The 25,653-nt window shown below is 43.0% G+C and overlaps 1 protein-coding gene across 2 annotated transcripts in view; it reads left to right on the top strand.

Annotated features, from left to right (window-relative positions):
* The window catches only part of TTYH1 (tweety family member 1), a 132,276-nt gene that overhangs the window by 17,314 nt on the left and 89,309 nt on the right, over nucleotides 1–25,653 (top strand). For both annotated transcript variants that reach the window (XM_075839885.1, XM_075839886.1), the window contains exon 2: nucleotides 22,999–23,171. In XM_075839885.1, the coding sequence (XP_075696000.1) occupies nucleotides 22,999–23,171 (173 nt within the window). The remainder of the gene's footprint in view (nucleotides 1–22,998; nucleotides 23,172–25,653) is intronic.

The raw sequence follows: 25,653 nt of genomic DNA, 5'->3' as shown, positions 1-25,653 counted from the left end.
CCCAACTATAAAGTTATTACATTATTTAACCCGCACGGTGAACGCCATAAAAAATAAAATAAGAAACAATGCAAAATTTGCTGTTGTCTGTGAATCCTGCTTTAATTTTTTTTTATAAAAATTTAACAAAAAGTCGCATCTACTCCAAAATGGTACCAATAAAAACTACAAGTCGTCCCGCAAAAAGAAAAGAGCCCTAATACAGCTGCATCGGTGGAAAAATAAAAAAGTTATGGCTCTTGAAATATGGAGACACAAAAACAAACAGGGTTTTTACTGTGTAAAAGTAGTAAAACATACAAAATCTATATAAATTAGGTATTGTTGCAATCATAACAACCCGCTGAATAAAGTTGTTTTGTTATTTATACCACACGGTAAACGGCATAAATTAGGACGCAAAAAAGTGTGGCGAAATTGCTGGTTTTTTTCTATTCCTCATTCCAAATAAAGTTAGTAAAAGTTAATCAATAAATTCTATGTACCCCAAAATGGAGCTATTAAAAAATACAACTTGTCCCACACAAAACAAGACCTTATACAGCTATGTCGACGCAAAAATAAAAAAGTTATAGCTCTTTGAATGAGACGATTCAAAAAACGTAAAAAATAGCTTGGTCATTAAGGCCTAAAATAGGCTGGTCACTAAGGTAGGTCATAGTGAAATGTCAGAAGTTTTGATCACTGGGAGTCCGAGCACTGAGACCCCACCGATCGCTAAAACAAAGTGGCATAAGCGCTCAGGTGACCGCTGTGTCGTTTCATTTCTGATCTGCTTTTCTCGGAAAGCCGAGCAAGCGAAGTATGGACGTACACCACTTCGTGGAATGCTGATAAGAAACGAAGTGGCGCAGCATTCAACCGAGTGCTTCTGTGGCTTCATTTTAGCGATCGGTGGGGGTCTCAGTGCTCGGAGCCCCCGCAGTTTAAAACTTCTGACATATCACTATGACATGTCAAACGGTTTTTAAAAGTTTAGTTACACTTTAAAGAGAGGTGTTAATTTTTTTTTTATTATTGTTATTTTTTACTTTAATAAAACAGTGTATCGGTGTGTTTGGTGCAACTTTCTAAATATGTTTTATTAAAAATGATTTTTACTTTTTAAAATACAGCTGCTTTGTATACTGTATATAAAGCAGCTGTATCTAGTGCTAAAACCTGTATCCGTCAGGTCAGTGCCACTGATGGGTACAGTGTCTGCGGGTTGGGGGTTTGAATTGCCTGTGAGGGGGAAGGAAGGGGCCCAAGTTGTGTCAACAGCCAAGGGCCCATGGTACACTTAATCCGCCACTGGTGTCTGGGCCGTAGAAAGAAACCTCAAAAAAATAGGACATTTTTCTATTTTTTTAAGTTACGGAATGTGCTCCTATACTTTATAATGGGAGCATGGCACACAAATGCGAGTGACTGGTCGAGGTTGTCCGTGGCCGCCTGTACTTGTAATCACGAACCGTGATTACGGCCGCGTACAGGGGGCATTAGGCTTAGGACAGTAGTAATATGATATGAATAGAAGAGCACAATGTCTAGATGACCTTCCTGTTGACCTTTAGCCCTAATAAAAAGAAGAAAACAGTCAAGCTGTCAATTCTAGTTTAACCAGACAGCCTGTTAAACAGGGCTACACTACAAAAATATACAATTTAACCCTTCAAATACATGCCTATATTCGGGAGATGGTTAATATGACCCTACTATTAGATTTGCTCCCTATTAAGGCTGGGGCCTTCCTGTATCAATATGCAAAATTCCCCAATTTCTTTCCTTATAATCCATCAGTATACGACAGGCTGCTGCTTACAATTGTAGTAATGGAATGTAAATGGATTGTGTACTACCGGTTGGCATAATACAGCTTGTATATAAGGCCGCATCCCTGTATGTGTAATATGGGAGTGTGTCCTCTGCAAAATGAGTAATGAAAATAATAACATGGTATTAAAGAATTGTTATTTGGACAAGTCTGTAATATATTTGTGTAGGTGAACTTGTATTTCTTGAGATTTCAGTACCATTCTTCAGATCACATTGATAACATCTTTTTTTTACCATGTCTATATGGAGAAAGTCCTGTCTGAATATCTTCAGTACAATGAACTCAATCCCAAAGATTTCCATCCTTAATCTGGTTTTCTGCCTTGAGATTGAATCACATATTAGTATATGATTTTATGTACCGCCACATCCTAACAGCACATATCTAGCCATTTAACCTGCATATAATACAATGAGCATGATCCTTGGGAACTGCAGTCCGCACATCTGCCCATGATTTCTTTATTCATCTCCCATATTGTGTCCACCTCTTCCCACCGTCAGGCCCGGTCTCCCCCTCCCGCCGCACACCCCCAGACTGATTCTTATTCTGTGCCCCTGGTGATGTTTGTTTTTAATGTGTTTTTAACTCCCTCCCCCCAGTTTCCCACACTTGGAGTCTGTGTCTCACTTTCCCTTCTATTCTTCCCCCTCACCCCATGTCATATTCCCGCTGTCTGAGAGGCTCTTTTCCTCTTCACGTGCCAATTGTCTGTCTAGCTGTTCTGCTGTATCCAGCTCTCCTGGCATTACCTCATAGATGCTGCTGCCATTATTTAGCTAGTATATCCTATTTATTTACATTCACATTGCCGTACATTGAATTCTCTCATATCTGTGCCCAGCCTCGGCTTCAGACAAAGACATGGAGAAAACACCGGGACTTCTGTGGGGCAACACTAACGATGAACGAATTGTTAGGATATCGGTACATTGGATTCAGAAGATATTTTAGTAGGATCTCTATTGGGGTGGTTTCACAAACAACATTTTTTCCTTTATATTTCCCATGCCTTTTGAATCTATTCCTGGCTTTGGCTCAAAAAATATAATCAAAATCTGCCACAAAAACTGGCAGTCAGAAAAAAAAGGGCTGGATTCACACACAGTGTTTTGCTGCATTTTTGTGCATTTTTCGAGGCGTTTTTTTCTGCGTTTTTGTAACGTGTGTTTTAATGCCACCAAATGTTACATTTAAGTCTATAGTAAAATATCAAACGCACTACACACAACTGCGTTTTGGTGTGCAGCATTTTTTAGGTACTTTTGTGGTCCGTGGCGTTTTTTTCCTTACACAGCATGCTCTGGGTATGGCGTATTTTCAGGCGTTTTCCCATAGGGCTTTTCTATAGGACTTCAAGAACGCCAGATAAAAAAGCCTGTACAAAATGACACCTAATGAAAACGCCACCAAAAACAACTTAAAATATAGCATTAGCATCCTTCTCTCGTCCTCAGCAAAGCTCACAATCTCATTTCACTATCTCAGGCAGATAAATCAGATATTGTCAAGCCAAAAATGTTTTTGGATTATGGTAGGGCGATTGAATATACAAGCTGCATGTAGAGTTGGCACTGATTGAACTAGAACCCCTGGCTGTGGTGAGATAAGGAACAGTGCCAACCATTGAGTCACCATATGTCTAAGTATATAAACTCCATGCCAATGAGTGTCTAATACCCCTTAGCTTTGGTCTAAAGATACATCTATGTATATTTACATATACAAAGTGTGTCCTAAGTCTGGGACTAGCCAAAGGTATGTGCGTTGTGCCACATGGAATCACTATGTAGCTGTGGGTACTCTGTGTGCTGTCCTCTGTATGACACGGTATTACAAAGGTATTCTCCCATAGAAGCAATGCACTTTCTTTTTTTGTCAGATTCCGAATGAATCAAAAAAACAAAATAAAAAATACTTCAGTCTCTGAATGAAGTTGGAGGCATACGGAGGTTCAGTAGGGCCCCACAGACTTCTATGACTGTGCGCATGCCACCATCCTGCAAAGGCCAGGGGGGGGGTTTATCTATAACCCTTAAATAATTAGACCGACACCAATTTCCTTTTAACGTGGGTTGACTCGAGGGTCGGCCACAGCTTTATTTATTATTTCTTTATTATCCAATTTCCACATAACTTATTAACCGTTTCATACCCGTATGCCAGCCTGCCTAGGGCAGGGCATGTAGGTCACTTTTCTTATAACAAAATAACGCCACGAGGAGGATGCGCATTCTCAACTGCGCACCCCTCCTCCCCCACGACCCCCGGTCAACCTGAACAAAGCCTCCTCCATGCCATCCTGGATACCGGACAAAAAGATGTCCAGCCCAATATCCGTGAGGTGCACCCCATCCGGCAACAGTAAACATCTATTATCCCCTTCCAACTGCCTATGCCGAATAACCATCCCCCCACCAGCTCTGACATACCTCGAGACCCTGGTGTTCAACAGGCGCCTCCCCCTTTCGATAGCGTTAAGGTCACGTGCTCCCGCCCATTCCGCCCGCGGAATCACCTCAGACCATACTAAAACCAACTGGGAGAAGAATGACGTAAACCTTTCCAAATCAGACTGAATCAACGCTATCAGCTCGCCCAACCGCACCGAACACAGGTCATTCCCTCCAACATGTATCACCAACACAGTAGGAGCCGCCCGCTGCCTACTAATCGCCACCACTTCAGGTAAGACATCCAGCCATCTTAGTCCCCGAACTCCTCTCCAGTGCACATCAGCTCCCAGGATCCCCAACGAAAGACCTCCTGGCCGTATAGAAGCCCGCCGTTCGGCCCAAAAAACATAGGAATGGCCGATAATCCAAATAACCGGACGAGGACCTGCAATAAACATAGTATTAATGTAAAATCAAATCCGGGCGAATATAACCAGCAAAACACTCAGAACGCCAGCGCCCTATGCGCCGCACCTCCCCATCGGGCAAACCCAACTCGCTGGCCGTAGTAGCAGCACCTATCCGGAATGAGTGAGTACCAAACTCCTTGGGGGGAAACCCAGCCCTGGATAAGGCGGACCTGAACACCGCCGTGAACTGGAACCTGGTAAGAGGTTTGCCATCTGCATGGGCTAGGAACTGGGCCCCAGGCAACCTGGCCCGCGCGTATTGTGAAATGGCTTGTACCGGGCAAGCCGGCCCAGGTACCGGCTGCAGAGAAATCCAACAACCCTTCTCAAACGTATCTGTATTGGACCTTCGTATGCGAAAACGGACGCCGGCACTAGCCAACACCACGTCGTCAGCCAGCAGGCCCCCCAATACAAACGCCGCAGTGAGCAACTTAACTTCAAAGGGAGAAGAACAAACGACAGGCAACTCCTGTAACAGTTTTATTAGGATTGGGTAAGAGACCGGGCGCCTCGACTCGCGCCTGACCGCGGACTTCTTCCATCCCTTCAACGCCTGTGTTATGAAAAAGGACTTGGTAACATCCGGCCACGCGCGCAATTTAAAAAAGGACAAACCCGAGAGTCGCCGCTGCGCTATCGCACCCGAAACCCCTTGCTGAAATAATTTCGCCAAGTATGACAACACGTAAGACTTAAGATCAGCCGCGTCCGGCCCCAAGGGGCGCTCCCCCACCACCTCCAGCCACTCGTTCCACGCCTTACCATATGCCGCCCAAGTGGATGGTGCGAGCGATGCTCTCACAAGGGGGGTCAACTGAAGTCCATCATCTTCCACAACGAGTCCGGGCAGCTGGCCCCTGCCGAGTCCGCCTGTGGGCAAAGTGAACGGAACGCCTGCCAATTAAAACGCGACAAAGCATCAGCAACCTTATTACAAACACCGGGAATATGCCTGGACCTGAAATTGATGTTGTGTTGGAGGCATCTTAAAACAAGACGCCTGAGCAACACAACCACCGGGGGAGAAGAAGAGGTTAAGTGATTTACAGCATGAACAACACTAGCATTATCTGACCAGAATACCACTGATGAATTAGACATTCTCTCTCCCCACAGCTCAACCGCAACTATGATAGGAAATATTTCGAGGAGCGTCAAATTTCTGCACCAGCCCCGATCACGCCACACTGGAGGCCAGGGAGAAGCACACCAAGATGAACCGAGAATAGCGCCAAAACCAGCACAACCAGCGGCATCAGTCAACAACTGAATCTCGTGGCTGGATACCGGGGGGGTACGCCAGCACGTTCGCCCGTTATAATCAGCTATGAAATTTACCCACACCTGTAAGTCACTCCTCAGCCCTGCAGTAATGCGCACATAGTGTGTAGGGGACCGAGCCCCAACCGTGGCTAACGACAACCGACGCGAGAAAATACGGCCCATGGGCATGACCCTACTTGCAAACACCAACAAACCCAATAATGACTGAACCTGCCTTAGCTGCAACTTTTTGGCCGCTATGGCTGCGGACAGGTGAGACCTCAATTTTGAGACCTTGTCCGCCGGCAAACGGAACACCATCTGCACCGAATCAATATCGATTCCCAGGAAAGACAAAACCGTAGTAGGTCCCTCAGTCTTTTCTTCCGAAAGGGGAACGCGAATCGCCCCGATATACTGCGAAACTAATCGAGCAACGATTGGCAACGTGTCGAACTGGCGGGGCCTACGAAAAGAAAATCGTCTAAGTAGTGTGTAGTGTACTTACAACCCGTAACGTCTCTCAGAACCCACTCTAGGAAAGAACTAAAAACCTCGAAATAATAACAGGAAATGGAGCATCCCATAGGTAGGCACATATCATAAAACACTTGCCCTTGCAACTGGCAGCCGAGTAAGTGATAACAATCAGGGTGGACCGGCAGCAATCTGAACGCGGATTCCACATTGGATTTAGCCATGAGAGCACCCTGGCCCGCCTGGCATACTAATTCAACTGCCCTATCAAAAGATACATAGGAGACCGCCGCTAGGTCTTTATCTATACCGTCGTTCACCGAACGCCCCTTGGGGTATGACAAGTGGTGTATTAAACGAAATTTTCCGGGCTCCTTCTTGGGAACTACGCCTAAAGGAGAAACCCGTAAGTTAGGGAATGGTAAGACCGAGAAGGGGCCAGCCATCCGGCCCAACTCCACCTCTTTGTCCACCTTGGCCCTGACGACCTCCGGGAACTCAGACGCCGATTTTAGATTTCCCGAAAAAAGGGGCGCCGAGTTGAAAACAAAAGGGATAAAGAAACCGAATGAAAAGCCCGTCCTAAGCAAGGCGGCTTCCCCCATCTTGGGGTACCGGTCTAGCCATGGCAACATCTCTAACACGCGAATTGGGGTCCTCGATCCTACCCGTACTATTGGGACGGGGGCCTTGGGCGCTCCGCCGATTGCACCGCACGGCTGGGTGGGCGGCGCCACAGGATGAGCATTCGTGCTTGAATTTGCAGGAAGCGTAAAATTTACAGTGTCCCTCATTGAAAAGCCAGCAGGACCCGTTGCGCTTACTGTTGATGGCCCCAGCCCCCGCGGCTGCAAATGCTGGTGGGGAAGGGGCCCCGGGCTGAAAGGGGCGTTGTGACATCATAAGTCTAAGCCACACATCCGTTGCCTTAGTGTCCCAACCCACCTCCGGTTTTTGTGACATGCGCCTGCGAAACTCCTCATCATAACGCCACCAGGCCGTACCCCCATGAGACTTGTAAGCACTAAAAACCGTATCTAAATACAAAAAAAGTTGGAATGATTTTTCCGGGTTATTTTGAGAAACTACACATCCTAACACCGCAAACGCCTGTACCCAATTATTAAAAGTTCTCGCTACTTTGGGCTTGGTCGGGACCCCTCTTTCAAAACTACGTTCCCTGTCGACGGTAGCCGAGTCCACAGACACCAAGGACCAAATATCCACGTACTCATTACGCGCTATTTTTTCCCGGGTATCATCAGATAAATGAGCTCCAAGGGGGGGGATCCCGCAAAAATACGTATCCCTCAATGCGGGTAAGGAAGGGCCGGTCATAGACGTAGACGCTTCCACTAGCGTTTTTGGTACCTCCAGCGGTGCCGGGGTGGGGAGGGCATTCGCCCCACCCGCCAACAGGGATCTTAATACATTCACAATTCCAACATCAGATGTGGCCCCCGAACCCCAAGCCCGAAGGCAATCATACTCACTGCGTCCAGAAGCTGGCGCTGGGACCAGAGCCGTTGAAGGCGGCGGTGGGGGAGGAGCAGGTGCAGAGGATGCTACTGGCACCTCTCCCATCCTCGCGCTCGCGGACCTTCGGCGACCGGACGCCCGTGTGCTATGGCGACGCCCGTCATGGCTGCGGCGCCTGCCGTGATGGGACGACCCAGTGCAAGAGCTCGACGATCCAGAACTTGAGGATGAAGGAGTGCGTCTACGTCGCGATCGCCGCCTGCTGCGCCTGGAGGAGCGGCGTCTGGAAGACCGCCGTGAGCGGGATCGCCGAGTCCTGTTGGTGCCCCTTGAGCTGACTGACGACGCCCGCTCAATAACATCCGTAGCCGCAAGACTAGGACCCCCGGCAGTAGGAACGACCAGTGCATCCACAGTAGTCGTGGGAAGAGGCGGCGGTAGTGGTGCCGGTTGCGTCACTCCTGGCGGATCCTGTCCGCAGTGAAAGAAGTCCTCCTCACTGTCACCTACTGAATCGCTGTCCGCCACATCCAATGGGGGTGGTGACGTTTCATGCCACCCTCCCGTAGCAGCGCTAGGTGGGATGTGCTGCGGGACTGACCCTCTGGTGCTGCTTCTAGTTCCCATCCCACGACCTGTTGGAAGGAGAGTCGCTGCCGGATTAGCCTGTGTACACCCCAGCGGCGGCCGTACTGCTGCCCTAGGCCAAGCCCTTCCCAGTCCAGTGGAAGTAGCCGGGCCTGGAGACGGGAGGATCACGTCCTCCTGCCGGTCTTGCGATTGCTGCTGCGCGGGACCTAACTGTGCCTGTGCCACCCGATTAGGGGCCTCTGCCCGAACTCGCTGGGTACCGGAGGGAGACAACCGCACCGGCGGCCTACAGCGACGCCCAGAACGCCTCGCGGGGAGCTGACTGCTTCCAGGAAGTTCGGGTGCCACGGTCTCGTCTAACAGAGACCGCAGCCATAGCGAACCCTCATTATGCAGGCGAAAGCGGATAAGTTCCTCTAACTCTTGCCGGTTCATGTTCCCGAGGTAAGTTTACTCACCACCGTGGACACGCAAACGGCCAGAAGAGGAAGATGGCCGCCCTCCGCTGACTTAAGAAACCTTTGCCATGAAGGGAGGGTCCCCCGACCGCAGCGCGCCTCCGGAACGCCCATAGGGGCGGGTCCTTATGTCCCCATTACGATTCCTTATACACGCTACGCTGCTCCCTGCTCTCCCCGCCCTGTCCTGCCTGTTAACCCCTTTAACCCCCGCTGTGCCGCACAGTCATGAGCCCAGCGGCTAATACGCCTGAGGGCTTCCAGGGATGTCATGTTACGGCTTTGTACAACTGTGAGCTTCTACAGAGCTGTAATATAAACTGTTTCAGTAATTTAAGGGTATTCTTGGAATAATGAAAATCTATACAATTTACATATTTCTCAGAGTTTTTAAGATCTCTGCTTGCTGTCATTTGATAGGAACTTTCATGGTTTACTCCCAGTGGAAAAATAATCTGTCCTGGTCATGTGTTGATCACACAGGTGCAGGACTGATTACAGTTACAGTATGTGTATCAGAGCTGTGTACTGTAACGAGCCGTGCACCTGTGTGTCCATCACATGACCCGGACAGATTTTTTATTTACTAGAAATAAACATTGACAATTCCTATTGAATGACAGCAAGCGAAGATTTTGCAAGCCATGTTACAACACACAGAAATTACAACTTTTTATTTTACAAACATTTATTTGCGGAATCTGCTACGACCCTTTAATAACATTATTTCTCATAGATATTAGACCAATGGAAGTATCTACCCTACCTGGCTGCCATTTTGAAATCTGCCATCTTGAATATCACTGGGAAATCCCAATGGGGGTCACACAGATTACTTTTGACTCAACCAGTAGACTCACAGACAGTATCCTGTTCTCTCTATTCCATCCAGGTCTTTATAGATCTATAATAAACCATCATGTAAAATAATGTTTTTCGCATACTGATCTTTTAAATTCAGACATTAGTTTCCTGTCTTCACTTGTGCTCTGCTTTTTCCTTGCAACTTATATGATTGTTTTTTTTACAATTATTAGAACTAATGTTGGAGCAGGGCTGTCATGTTCCTGTTTCAAGGCTATGGATGGATTCCAATAGAGTTTTCTGTAATCTTGTTTATGTATCTATATGATAAAGTAACTGGAAAGTACATACAATTCTAGAAATGAAATAAAAGCAAACATATGGCCGTTTCATTTCCAACTATTAAGGCCCTATTACACCGGCCCATTTCAGCCCGTGCAATGAGTGCCAATCCACGAGACAGCTCACAAGGAGCTATGTATGGGGGCGAGGCTCGTTACTCTCTTGGTTTACTCGTTCTCATCATGTCGTCAGCTCGTCAGGAAGATATGTTGCCGACAACGATAATATTGCATTTTTTAAAACGATACGACCAGAAGATGAGCGTTTGCTCGTTCATCTGCTGATCGCTGCCTTGTTTACCCAGGACAATTATCGTCAACGAGCGTTATATGAACGCTTGTCTGCCCGATAATCGCCCAGTGTAAAAGGGCCTTTATACTATACAAATAATGGTGAACTATGCTGTGCTGTTAAAGGGATTGTTTCATGATTATAACTACCTTCCAAATACAAGCCAGCCAATGATAGGCAGATCGCTGCAGGCCCAGCTACAGAAACCCCAGCGATCAGTGGTACCACTGGGGGAAGCTGCAGCCAGCCATGCATTTTTACTGCAACAGACGGGAATGTAGTAATACATAGTGATCATTCTAAAAATTGGCCAACCATCTAATAAATAGATGGGCTGGGTCCACCAGAATGAGAGTCGCTTTTTGTGAGCGCCATTCTACTCTTGCTCATAGATAGGATCCCTACAGGGTCAACATACTGGCACTGTTGGATCTAATCAATTATGGAAATATTCAAGCAGTACCAAAGGTGTTCAGGAGCATAGGGGAATACAAATAATCTCTGTTTCTACAATTGTACTAATGGGCAGAGGCAGGTAGTCATTTAGCTGTACTTTCTATCTGTATAATCCAATTATGGTAAAATATCATGCAAGTATAAACTAGCAAAGTAATATATTATATTAGTGGTTTATACATTGCTTTTGGACAGGGCTTTAATCAGAAATTTCTGGCCCCCATACTGTCAAAGCGGTGGGTGTCAGCGAAAATGGCGGGAGGGAGACTGGGGTGTGATGCAAACTGGCAATGGCTCTGTGGAGGGGGGCAGAACAGACACAGTAGGTGGACAGGGGCTCTTTTACGGGACAAAGAGGGAGACTATGTGGCCGGGCCTCTGTTGGGGGGGGGGGGGTGGCAAAGAGAACAGAATGTGACAGGGGCAAGAGTGGGGCCAAAGGCTCTGGCTCTGTGGAGGGGCAGGGGGGAGACAGTAGGTGTGCAGGGGGGCAGCATAAATAAAATTATTGCACTGAAGCTGCTGCTTTTACACAGCAGAGTCACTCACCAAGTTGCAGTCCTGGCTGCTGCCTCTGGCTCCTGCAGACTCTACGATCTTCTACCTCCGTGGCCCGGATTAAGTCCCTGCCTCTTCCTCACGCATCGCACACATGTCACCTGCGCAGCGACCAGATACAAAATGAATTCATAACCCTGATCAGACCCTTAAATTAATTCTGACTCCCAGCCAGATTCCTAAACTGATTCAGACCCCTAAATTAATTTACACCCCTAATCAGACCCCCATATTAATTCAGTCTCCTGACCAGACCCCTAAATTAATTCAGACCCCCTACAAGACCCCTAAATTAATTCAGACCCCGACCAGACACCTCAATTAATTCAGCATCCCAACCTGACCCCTAAATTCAGACCCCAGATCCCTAATTTAATTTATACTCCTTACACACCAGACCTCCAAAAAAATTCAGACCCCTATGTACTTACCGTTCCCGGGTCCACTTTCCTCCACTTCCATCTGTGCGCCTTCTCTCTTCGGGTGTCTCTTCTACTCGGGCGTCTCTTCACCTCGGGTGTTGGGGCCCTGCTTCACAAGCCTGGCCAAAAAAAGAAAGTACAGTTGGTCCACCCGCCGGCACTGCCCACTGCCGCTGCCTATAGTTAATTTGGAGAAAGGAACATGCCCCATTATATTGCAGGGCCCATTCCCTTCTCCAAAATAACTAACGCAGGGCTTGTCATGATGTGCGATGGCGCATTTATAACTTCATGACGTTGTACATAACATTATGACGTTACCCAGTGTCAGTCTTGTGAAGAAGAGTCCATACTTTGGAGAAGGGAACGGGCCCTGCAATATAATGGGGCCCATTCCTTTCTACAAGTTAACATTGGGCAGGGGCCAAGAACAGGAGCCAGCAGGCCCATTTGATCACCGGCGGATGGGCCCGTGGTGCCCTGTTCTTTCTTTCTTTTGGCCCCTGACGGGAGTATCAGTGGTGCTGCCCTGATGGCGGCCCTGCTTTTGTGGGAATGGGTACCAATAATGAGGGATAAATATGATGACTTGAGTGGTTAGAATATGTTGGCTATGTTTCCAGAGAACATGCAGTGAGGCCATTGTCATATTGATTTCTTATATACGGTATAATTGTGGGGTTATATTTGTTCTTGTTTCCTTTCCTATATTGTTCTTGTTTCTCAACTCCATCTCACAGCATTGCTTCTAGAGGAGAATATTTCTGTAATACTGTATGAAGTCACCACACGACAGCACACAAATTGCCTGTGGCTATGTAGTACGGAACATCAGGGACTCCGTGTGTGTCTGTACAAATTCATGGCTAAAGGTGCCCATACAAATTAGATGACAGTCGGCCGAAGCCACAGACTATTTAATGTTTATGGGGGTCTCCAAACTCTTCCCCAACAGCAGATGTCAGGGGAGATAAGCTGTTGCTCCTAGAGATAAGCTGCTGCAAGAGGAGCATTGAGGGGACAGAAGTGTCTGGTAGCTGTATATTCTCCTCTCCCTATTGAAAAAGAAGCATGCTCGGCTGAGCTGTACGTTCATGTGTATCAGGGAGTCCGGAGAAATAGCTGTCTGTTAAATTGAGAGTATGGCCACCTTTAGTCCACAATTTGTTCAAAACATGGACATATAAGGAGCCACACATCAAAAGTGTAACTTTGTATAAATCTCAAAAGTTCACTACAAGGGAGCCTCTACCAAAAGCCTTGCCCACCATATGTGGCCGCAAAAATATGTGGCAGAAAAATGAGACATATGACATGATATTACGAGTCTCAGTCCTACTGTATCACTATTTGAAAAGAAAATCATGCAGCTTATAAATATGGCCAGCAGTCACGATGTGTCGGTCATTTTTTGTTGACTCGTCAGCCCCGTTTTCCCAGACATGAAAGTCTAAATAATGCAAAGTTCAAAGACACCTCTAGAGTAATGATCTACAGATGACCTACAACTTTACCGGATTTCCCATCTTCTCATGAACTTTGAAATGTTTTTAAGACAGACATATTATTCTCTTCCTTTACTTTCCAATAAAGCGGTCTATTCATTCATACTATGACATCTGGACCTTCCCATGATCCTCAAAGACCCTTATTAATGTTTAGTCAAGACTTACGTCTCTATTCTCTATCTTTTTCGTCTATTGATCTTCTGTCACATCAAGAGCTTGATCATAACTTTCTTCTTTCTAACCCTTGGCTTTCGGAATTTTAATAGGGTTACCACAGACATGTGGCTGTGGATGTGTAAAATTCATTCAGCAAGTGCATGGATGGTTTATACTTTCAATACTAGGTTTACTTGTATTGGATTTAAAAGCAGGATAATGTGGACAGCTTGGTTCTTGTGGGAATTCATGTTTGTGAGAAACCGTTAAAGGCAAAATGGCAGCACAATCTGTCACCATCAAACTATATTTGACCTTGTTGTTACCATTCATTAGCATGGAATAATTAGAGCTTCAAAATCATCATGACCCAAGGCAGGAGGACATGAAAATTAACAAGGCTACAACACATACATAATGCTGAGGGCCGTAGCTTAATTAAATTACATTTTTAAAAGGACGTCAACTGTGACATAGCAATTGTGATCAAAATTCTGCTCCAACAGTTCCTTTGTAGTATGTTCTGTTATTGACTGTTATTACTTATGTAATGGTGTACTGGGTACAGAGGGTACTGCTATGGGGCCTGAATGGTTTATTGGGTGTGGCAATGAACCTTTGTCTATCTTGCCATTTTCAATATTACTTTTTCTGTGATTAGTCTTCTCTTTATCATAGTCTTTGACATTTACCTAGGTTTATTTGAATTTGTAATTATGACGAAATACTTTTATGTTACTGTTTAAGATACAAAGAGTTTTATGTGTCTAAAAAGATACAAGTATCCACAATGATCAATGAACGTACTGTCAGGACTGAATAAAATATATAAATATAAATACTTATTAAAGCGATTATTTTCCTGAAATTAAATGTGTTTAAAAGGTTTTATTTATAGTAGAAAGAAAAGTTTCATTATATTGCTCCGGCATACAGTCGTTTTTAACACTCAGATTTGGTAGATAATAAGAGAGAAAATAGATGGGACTCATTTATCAAAACTGACTGGCAGAAAAAACTGTTTTGTTGCCCATAGCAAGCAACATTGAAACCTTTTTCTATTTAGTTGCAATAGGCAACAAGGCTAGCATTCTAGTTAGACAGTTTTGATAAATTTGGCCCAGCACGGGGGACACTCTTAGACCTCGCGTTTCTACTCGACGTTTAACGTGTACATCAAAAAGATCCCGATGTACACGCTAAATCTGTCCATTCTGCTCCATTAAGCTGACAGGGACCAAAAGAGTGTCCTTTTGGCCTCCGCCGGGCTGGTATATATCGGTATACCTTTTTTTTTTAAGGATGGAATAGCATACTAAACTACGCTTGTGCATTCTGAGGGATACTGTAAAAAAAAGTATTACACATGTATAAGTTTTTCTAACATGGGCCTCTTGACGAAGCCGGTCTTTAGGACGAAATGGAAATGCGCGTCTAGGCATTTCTTTGCCAACAGCTGACGCTGACATTTTTCATTCCCCACCATGTCCCAGGGTATGGTTTTTCTATTATTGTAACTTTGTCATATTGTTATAATGTGATCGCCTGCGAGCATTTTCTTCATGTCACCTCACAATTGGCATGTGTAGGTGATTGTAGGTTATAGTACACTCTCTGTCCATCTATTCATGATACCCTGATTTTCTTTGCAATATATATATATATACAGTGAAGGAAATAAGTATTTGATCCCTTGCTGATTTTGTAAGTTTGCCCACTGTCAAAGACATGAACAGTCTAGAATTTTTAGGCTAGGTTAATTTTACCAGTGAGAGATAGATTATATAAAAAAAAAAAAAGAAAATCACATTGTCAAAATTATATATATTTATTTGCATTGTGCACAGAGAAATAAGTATTTGATCCCCTACCAACCATTAAGAGTTCAGCCTCCACCAGACCAGTTACACGCTCCAAATCAACTTGGTGCCTGCAATAAAGACAGCTGTCTTACATGGTCACCTGTATAAAAGACTCCTGTCCACAGACTCAATTAATCAGTCTGACTCTAACCTCTACAACATGGGCAAGACCAAAGAGCTTTCTAAGGATGTCAGGGGCAAGATCATAGACCTGCACAAGGCTGGAATGGGCTACAAAACCATAAGTAAGACTCTGGGTGAGAAGGAGACAACTGTTGGTGCAATAGTAAGAAAATGGAAGACATACAAAATGACTGTCAATCGACATCGATCTGGGGCTCCATGCAAAATCTCACCTTGTGGGGTATCCTTGATCCTGAGGAAGGTGAGAGCTCAGCCGAAAACTACACGGGGGGAAATTGTTAATGATCTCAAGGCAGCTGGGACCACAGTCACCAAGAAAACAATTGGTAACACATTACGCCGTAATGGATTAAAATCCTGCAGTGCCCGCAAGGTCCCCCTGCTCAAGAAGGCACATGTACAGGCCCGTCTGAAGTTTGCAAATGAACATCTGGATGATTCTGAGAGTGATTGGGAGAAGGTGCTGTGGTCAGATGAGACTAAAATTGAGCTCTTTGGCATTAACTCTACTCGCCGTGTTTAGAGGAAGAGAAATGCTGCCTATGACCCAAAGAACACCGTCCCCACTGTCAAGCATGGAGGTGGAAACATTATGTTTTGGGGGTGTTTCTCTGCTAAGGGCACAGGACTACTTCACCGCATCAATGGGAGAATGGATGGAGCCATGTACAGTCAAATCCTGAGTGACAAACTCCTTCCCTCCACCAGGACATTAAAAATGGCTCGTGGCTGGGTCTTCCAGCACGACAATGACCCGAAACATACAGCCAAGGCAACAAAGGAGTGGCTCAAAAAGAAGCACATTAAGGTCATGGAGTGGCCTAGCCAGTCTCCAGACCTTAATCCCATCGAAAACTTATGGAGGCAGCTGAAGATCTGAGTTGCCAAGCGACAGCCTCGAAATCTTAATGATTTACAGATGATCTGCAAAGAGGAGTGGGCCAAAATTCCATCTAACATGTGTGCAAACCTCATCATCAACTACAAAAAACGTCTGACTGCTGTGCTTGCCAACAAGGGTTTTGCCACCAAGTATTAAGTCTTGTTTGCCAAAGGGATCAAATACTTATTACTCTGTGCACAATGCAAATAAATATATATAATTTTGACAATGTGATTTTCGTTTGTTTTTTTATATAATCTATCTCTCACTGGTAAAATTAACCTAGCCTAAAAATTCTAGAATGTTCATGTCTTTGACAGTGGGCAAACTTACAAAATCAGCAAGGGATCAAATACTTATTTCCTTCACTGTATATGCCATATTGTATATTGCACTTTGGTTAGGGTATTTCCTTTTTGCATACAAGACACTCCTAGAGTTTGGATATGTTACAATTGACACTATATTGCTTAGCTCTAGGTGGGGACATCTAGTGTTAATTGGCGTCTGATGGTGGGTTGTTCTGTAGACCACCAGGTATTTACCATCTTACCTAGTCTGGTTATCTCTCCGTGTATAGTTCTTCTTTTTAACAGTTTCTCATTTGATATTGTATTGTAATTAACTTATATCTAATAAAAAATTTCTATTTTTGCTAAAAAAAAAATTGGGTGCTATGTTCCCTTTTTGCTTGGGTATAGGTTGTCTACCTGTATTCTAGGGACCCTTTCACTCCTTTTTTTTATTTAGTTAGAGATTATTGTAGGTTTAATAATAACATTAGGCACCATTAGTCTGACAGAGGCCAAAAGTGTGTCCTTTAAGCTTCCATCGGGCTTGTAAATGGGGCTTGTCTAGCATACTAGACAACGCAATTCCGTCCTGAGGGATACTGCAAGAAAAAAGTAAACCACACAGTATACGTTTTTTAACATCTGAGCCTATGTGTGACGGATCTCACTGTATAGCATCCGTCACTGGTATACGCTAAGCAAGGTCCGCATTACCCGGGAAGAGCATCAGATAACGCTCGGCCCAGAGATTCCATTCCTTCTGGGAAGTCCCTGACATCACTGTCTATATATAGCTTTCAACTACGGAGTCCCCGGCCAGAGCAGCTTTGGGCAGGTACTCAGGGACTGGAGAAGCCCCTGAAAATACTCTGGCCGGAGACTCTGTAGATGAAAGCCCCTGACATCACTGTCCATATATGGACAGTGACATAAGGGGCTTTTCCAGGGGCGGAATCCCCAGCCGGAGCGTTGGCGATATTTTGGCTGGGGATTACGGCTTCTTAAAGATCCTAACGTCACTGTCCATATATCAACAGTGATGTCATTGGCTCCTCCAGGGGCGAAATCCCCGGGCAAGAGCGTTGCTGACACTCTGGCTAGGGACTCTGGCATCTCAAAGCTCCTAACGTCGCTGTCCATATATGGGCTTTTCCATTGCCGTTGTCCCTGGCCAAAGCACTTGCAATGCTCTGTCTGGGGACTCTGGCATTGTAGCTCCTGACATCAATGTCCATATATGGACAGTGACATCAGGAGCTTCCCCAGGCGCAGCACTTCAGGTAGCGCTCTGCCCGGGTGTTAGGGCGATGTATCATACTGTATACCTATACAGTGGGATACGTTTCAGTCCTCTGTCGGAGGGATAACTCGTGAGTCTGACAGAAGGCTATAAATGTAATTGAAAGTCCACTTATTAAACTGCTGATTGTCAGACCTCACTTTTAGCTGGCACATACTACAAACTGGCATTTACCCTTATAAGACTCTCTATGTTGCACAGAAGTCAAAAAGCAGCTCAACAGTCTCAGAAACAGATGGATTACTATATTTTGAATTTTTATGTACTAGGATACATCAATATGGAAATGTTGTTTATACAACATGATTCAGTTCTGCAGCTCTCATTTATCACAGTCATACACCTGTCTTATACAACTACTATATTTTCTCCTATTAGTTTATTTATTTACTACTACTACCAGGGCCGGCTCCAGGTTTATGTGGGCCCATGGGCGAAACAAACTCTGTGGGCCGCTTTGCGGGGATACTCACAGCGGCAGGAAAACGGCAGTTTGTGCCCCCATATAGAAGTTAGGCCCTGTTTGTGTCCCCATATAAAAGTTAGGCCCCCAGTTTGTGCCCCAATATATACAGTGCCCTCTGTAGATAATGCCACAGTGCCCTCTGTAGATAGTGAGCTGGCGTTGCTAGCCACACAAGGTTCATACATGCTACATGCCTAGATGCCAGCCAGGCACATTATACTGTTCACCTTCTCTTTGACGAACATATGTACAATTTGGACATATGGACAGGGGTTTTCTTCATGACAACCACTTCAAGTAAATATATTTAAATTTTGAATTGAAGCGGTGTCTTCTATAAAAGTGGAGCATATAGTATAATTAGCAGAAACATCTCTTGGATGAAAAGAGCCTATGGGTGTAGTGATTATCTTATGGTTTCCACAATACAAAGCTGACCTATTTTTGCAGCAGACAGATTAGATACACAACCTCAGAATGCAATAATATATGCTGTAGTTGTCAAATACATTTTGTATTTCCATGCAGAAGTAAGATGACTATTTTGAGGGATTTAGAGGGTGCTCTTACTTAGTGTGCCAACTATCCCATTAAATAATGTGCTAAATCTGAGTCACCGAAAATAAGCGGTACTTATTCTCAAAGCCATTCCCTTTAAATCAACAGGCAGAGATATGATCCATTAAATCATTGAGATATGGAAATATTGGCACTCAGAGATGTTCTACATTTGGCAAATGTATCAAGCATCCAGATTTTACAACAAATCTTGAACTTGGCAAAATGCTTCTCTCATCTCTAGTTAGATGTTGTTGCCAGTATAGAATCAGTTTATATTAGTTCAAATTGTCTAGCAACCACTTGCCCTGCTATCTGGGTGACAACAATTTGAATACATTACATGTACAGTAGACTACCTAAATATATACCCATATAGATGTCTCACAATTTTGGATGTTGTTAAGTGTGGTATTGTTCTAGCTTGTATACAATATCCTGCCTCTCCATGTTGTACAGGCCCACTATCCCAGGATGCCACACTTCTTTGCTTTCAGACTTAATTTAACAGAGACTTGGGCTGCCTGGCAGACTTCTTCAGCAGATTGCAGTGTGCTTGGGCAAAGCATATATTGACCCATCCCAAAAAAATGTTCCCCTTCCACCAATCATTGTCGTAACGCTAGCCTGGACCCAATTACCCTAATATAGACATGTAATATATTAAAATTTATGGTAGACAATGACTATCACAAATAAAAGGTTTATTTTAGGGTAAAACTATGTTATTACCAAAAAAAAAAATTGCTGAAATGTAAAAAAGCTTATTTTTTAACTATTCTTTTCAAACTTTAATAATACAAATTCTAAAATAGCAAAAAGGATGTGTATAAAAACGATAAAAAAAGAAACCTGCATTGTCTACAGAAAAAACATCTAAAAAATCATGTCATTAGCCCAACAAATAAAAAAGTTATAGCCATTTAACTAACACGTGCTAAAAAGGGCTAAACGGTGTCTGGTCCTGAAAGCTCAAAATAGCCCGGTGCTGAACTGGTTAAATAAAATATAAGGGTATGTTCACATGAAGGTTTTTGAGGCAAATTTCAGGCATATTTTCAAGCGTAAAACGTTCACATTAAGCTCCGAAACATGTCTTGAAAATGCCTACAAAGAGCTTACGATCGCTTTCTGTGGTTAAAAGCTGGGTAGTGCATACTAGGAGTAACTTTACACCGCTGTTTCAAAATATGGGACGGGAAATTACGCCTTGTAAAAAAGTAGTGCATGTCTCTTCTTGAGCTGTTTTTGAGGCAGATTTTGACCATTTCCCATAGTCAATGGCAAAAACGCTTTGAAGAAACACTTCAAAAAGTTTGGCAAATCTGCGTCAAAAATGCCTGATTTTCAGAGGCTCTATTCTCTTGAAAACAGTTTCTTATTTTTCTGCTTCGAACAGACGCCGTGTGAACATACCCTAATACCCTAAGGGATGATTGTCAAATTATGTTTGACACTTTTTCTCAGCAATATGTGCAAAGCTTTAACTCATTCAATCTGCTTCCCCTTTCTTTCGTCCAGCTAAAATATATGCTCCATCAAAATCATGTTTTTCAAAATGTGCTGAAAGATTATGCTCATTAATTTCAGAAATATACAGTGGGACACATGGTGGGAATATCCATCTGCCTCCCCTTCCCTAGTATACACATGGTAGTATTTTCCATCTTATGAAACACAGACCAGGCTGGCATCCCAATGGCTTCTTAATTCCAATTGGTTGCTATTGTCATGTGATATGAGGCGACCTGCTTACATGATACGGCTTTACCTCTGTATAATGGACTGCTAGAAATGGCTGGTCTTGCTGAGTAGGTGAGTTCAGCTTTTGAATAATTGTCAGTCCTCCTAAATGTTCTCTGCAACCCCCTTTCTTATTATAACCATTGTATTGATCACAATTAGTGGAGATTGTTGCCCATTACATTAGGTGTACAATTTATCATAATTTGTGATATATAGATGGTTTCTATGTAGGTTGTGCTGTGGTTTTAGAAGGATTAAACATTTATATTAGTTTTATTATTGATATTCATTTTTGATAGAAAGGTCCTCTGACGATAAGCTAATCACAGGGTATCTCACTGCTGGGACCGCTAGCGATCAGCTGTAATCTGTGGGGAAATCTTGCAGCAAGTGCTCATTTCCCCTGGAGCGCCACCACCGGGCAAATAAAGCATTACACAGTGCACATTGAACCCAATCGGCTGTCCAAGTAACTCAGTCCACCAGCAAGAGATATTCTTTGTAGCTTATCTCTAGTCTGGACAATTAGTGAGGGTACTAAACTGGTGACTTCCTCCCCGTACTAATGTTATAATTCTTTCATCGGTTATTTGAAAATGGGTTTTCTAAACCAGACAAACTTCTATAAGAAAAAAAAATGCCCATTGTAATCCTCATTGGTCTGTATTAGTTGGTTCTGAATAAATGAGCTTGTAGTCCAATGCATATGTGATTCCTTACTATCTACAGTATATAGAAGTTTGACCACTAAAAATAAGGGAGTACTGAACTACCTAGGTATAGATAAAAAAATCTAAAAAGTTTATTTGAATCATTTAAAATTGATCAGCAAACAATATGAGGTAGACAAAGCATAATTCCAAACTGGAAGTCAGGTGCACAGGGAAGCGGTGACGTGAAACGCGCGTTGTGCAAAGATCGAAGATCATGAGTAATGTTCCCCTCTGACATTCCTATGTTACCATGTGTAATCAGTGGTTTCATGCCATATTCTAGTGGAGGGTAGACAGGTTATTTGAGTGGAGATTTCTTTGCCTTAATTACCATATTGTACCATTGAATACAAGGCAATGTCATTGTGAGTCCTTCTCTTGTCCTTCCCTGTGCACCTGCCTTTCTATTTGGAATTGGTCTTTGCCTACCACATATTGTTTGCTGATCAATTTTAAATTAATTAGATAAACTTTTTGGATTTTTTTTATCTATACCTAGGTAGTTCGTTACTTTTTTTTCGTGGTCAATCATTCTATGGAGTTTCTACCAATGTAAAAAGGGGGGACATTTGAGTGTTGGTGTTCACTGTGCCCAGCTCCATTATTTATTGTTGTGTGAGCTTCATTTTTGCTGATGGTATATAGAAGTTTAGCTGACAAATTACATGAGATCTTCGCCAGGAAATGTGTGAGACGACAGTCGGCATAATCTTGCAGATGACAACTTATTCGTGTAATTGGAGTCTGGTTACTCGGAACTGACTGGCTGCACAGCTCTTTTCATTAAACCAACGTAGCTGCCATGTTTCTAAATATTCTTGTAAATGACATTGTGTTTCACCTTAATAGCATGAAGATTAGTTCTCCGTAGCCTTGAAATCTCTAGCAGTCAAAGGCTTAAAAGGGAATTCCATTATATAAACAAAAGTATATATATGAATCTTCATATGTAAAAATGGATTGCTGAGGGTCCCTTTAAACTGGATTCTTACAGAACTCTTTATTAAAGGTGCTTCATTTAAACCCCTAAACTTAAGAGCTCCATGGAGGTTTCTATAAATTTCTGTAACTTCACGTATTCAATAAAGTCATTGACTTCAATGTTGTCTTGTCCGGTACAATGCATTAAAGAAGTATTAACCCCCCTAAAAAGTTTTCAGATTTGTCTGTATTACAAATGACACTTACATAGATTGCTCCAGACAGTATTTTTATTGCATATAATAAACCTAATATGAAAAACCTAATACGAAAAAAATTTTTGAAGGATGACTGAGGATTAGATTGAGCATAGATGTATGGGAGGTGTCATATACTCCTTAGCATCTGTTGCTAGATGTATCTGGCAGCTTCTTATCCTCCATAGAAATAAATAAATGCAATAGCAGTCCATTGACAGTATGTTCCCTTATAATACGAAATTCCCATCATGCAATGCAAGGCAAATGGTGGCAAGGCATGCTAGAACATAGAGTAACATTAGGATTCCTAGATCCTTGGTTCTGGATCCTAAATATTTTTTTCTCTTCTTTTTCTCTAGGCTCTTCTCTTCTTAGCTGGCATTGCGGGTCTTTGCCTGGCCATCAGCCTTGTCTTAATCTGTGTGTATTTAATCAGATTCTGCTGCTGCAGTCCACAGGAGGAAGACGACTCTAAGAGCCATCGTGTCTGCTGCATTACCTGGAGCTGTGTTGCCGCTGTCATTATATGCTGGTGAGTCTTCAATAATATCCATTGTATAAAAAATGAAATCGGTTTTATAGTAAAAACGGTACGGTTAAACTAGCAGAACATGTCTAGTGTAATACACAAATAATCCAATAATAATGGCACCACAAAGGTGCCGGAATATGGATATTGCCACACTATCTGAATTTTACTCACTATACAGAAATTGCAGTTGAGGTGCGGTTGAGACTGCATACAAAAACTCAGCGATTTGCTGCGATTTTCAATGCAGTTGCGTTTTTTTACAAATAAAACACATTTATTTAACATATTTTACCTGTAAAATCTCCAACCGCATCGAAAAATACAGAAAAACTTGATGCAGGATTTTTTAGTTGTTTTTTTAAATGCTTTTTTTTATTTTGTTTCAACCGCACCTCAACCACAATGTCTGAATACAGCCTTAGAGTTGTATATTTAAATGAGAAAGATATATTTCCACGGGTCCTATCTCTTGCTTCCTCAGGCCGGGCTCAAATGGTACAACATTCTCCACTGTAAAAATTGCAAATTAAGTCAGGAAGTCCTGGATTGTAAATAAGCTATCCTTCTGATCTTTGCTCTGTGCTACCTGTCAATCCAGCATTGGAACTATTTTTGGCCAGTTCTAATTTTTGAAGAATTCCAAACCTTCCACTTTAATGGGGAAACATTGTTTATTTCCATGCAGTTTGTAAGTCTGCAGCATACACGTGATATGTCCATTGGGATCCATATACATATCTCCTCCATATGGAAGCCTTATAGAATTAATCGGTCCCTTGGTTGCATCTTATAGAATTTATAGTAAATATCTCTATATTGGTTTTGGAATAGAATACAACCTTTAGTATAGGGAAAAAAAAAAGTCTGGTAATGATATTACTGGTTAAAGTTTATTAATCTTCAGTACTTCTTTGCCTATACAAAGCTAGAAAAATACATTATTATATTCATCCAACTACAATAGTTTTTATTTACACTTAATTTGATTTTCAATCCTAGGTATCATTATCCATCTCAGAATGTAATTAGCTTTTGGAGCACCTGCCTGACATTGAGAACTGTCCCTCTCTGCACCTAATATTTTACAGCTTAGTGCTATCAGCAAATAAACCCATCTTACTATCTGGTACTATACTGTGGTAACACCCTAGTATTATGTGATACTATAAATGAGCTTGAGTTGTACCGGTTCATATTGTTTTGTCTTTACAAAAGCACATGTATATCAAGAAACAGGTATCAAACAAAAAGTTTCCAATGAATAGGACTTAAAGCTTATCTATCTGCACATTTGAGATACCTAGTTGGTGTTTACAGGCCACACTGCCTATGCCCAAGCATACAACGATGCACTTTCCCAAAAAATTATTAGATTTGAGCGATAACGATGGGCCACTACCATAATGTTGTCAAAAAAGCCTTAGATTCATACTGAGGCCACCAGGATATAAACTACTAAACTACAGCAGATTCATAAGAGACGATTAATTGGCATTGTACACAAGTCTTCTAGGTTTGCACATTATTTTATGAATGGTTAAGAGGTTGTACCATCAGTCAGCACTCTACAGCTTCAGCACTCTAATAGGAAGAGAATGGGGCAAGTCAAAAGTTATACTGTTATCACTCCAAGGTACTTAAATTACTTTACGTTGCTATTACCACCACTACTGTTTATATTACTATACTCCTAGAGGCCATGCTTGAACCCTTTATTCCTATGTAGCGGTCTAGGAAGGTTAATATTTTTTGGATAGTGAAGGTAGGGTACACTTGGGCAGCATTTACATAAAATTGGCAAAAGTTAAAATCGAAGATGGGAAGATCATCATTGGATGTGATGCAAAAAAAATTATAATTTGATTAGTACAATGGAATAAGACCCTGAAATATGTTTTGTACATGAACATTACGGAAAACGCTTCTCCTCTTTACCTATATGTAAATTGGTTACTTAGATAACTGGTGGTAAAAGATGCTCTCTGTTGTGGGCTTTGCCCCTCGACTAAAAACAGCTCATCATAAGCTACCTAGTATAACATACAACACAGAAAATTTCTCTGCAATCCCATCTAGCATCGAAGAGATTAAATTAATGAGCTCTGGAGGATAAATCCTTCCCTCGAGCCCTTACATTACAAAATATATCAGAGGAACTAAAAAATTAAGTCTTCAAAGCGTGGGATCCATCACACTGGTAATATTACTTCCGTAAGTCTGACAAGTCCCACATACAGGTCTTCTAGATTAAGCAGGTGTGCTCTGAATGTATTACCCCCTGTGGTTATACTTAGTTCTCCTGGAATAGAACACGACTTCTTTCACTCTGAAGTTTCATACCTTCTTACTAACTAATGGGTAGAGGGAGGAGAACTGGCACGAGAAACAGGGGCAGCATTATCAATATGTCGTAAAGGCAAAACTGTCAGAATAAAATCTGGATACAAGTTGGCCCACAATTACAGGTTAATGGTGTGGGTCA

This window comes from Rhinoderma darwinii, chromosome 10, assembly GCF_050947455.1.
Source record: "Rhinoderma darwinii isolate aRhiDar2 chromosome 10, aRhiDar2.hap1, whole genome shotgun sequence".
Taxonomy (NCBI): Eukaryota; Metazoa; Chordata; class Amphibia; order Anura; family Rhinodermatidae; genus Rhinoderma; species Rhinoderma darwinii.
This window is presented reverse-complemented; position numbering and strand designations above follow the sequence as displayed.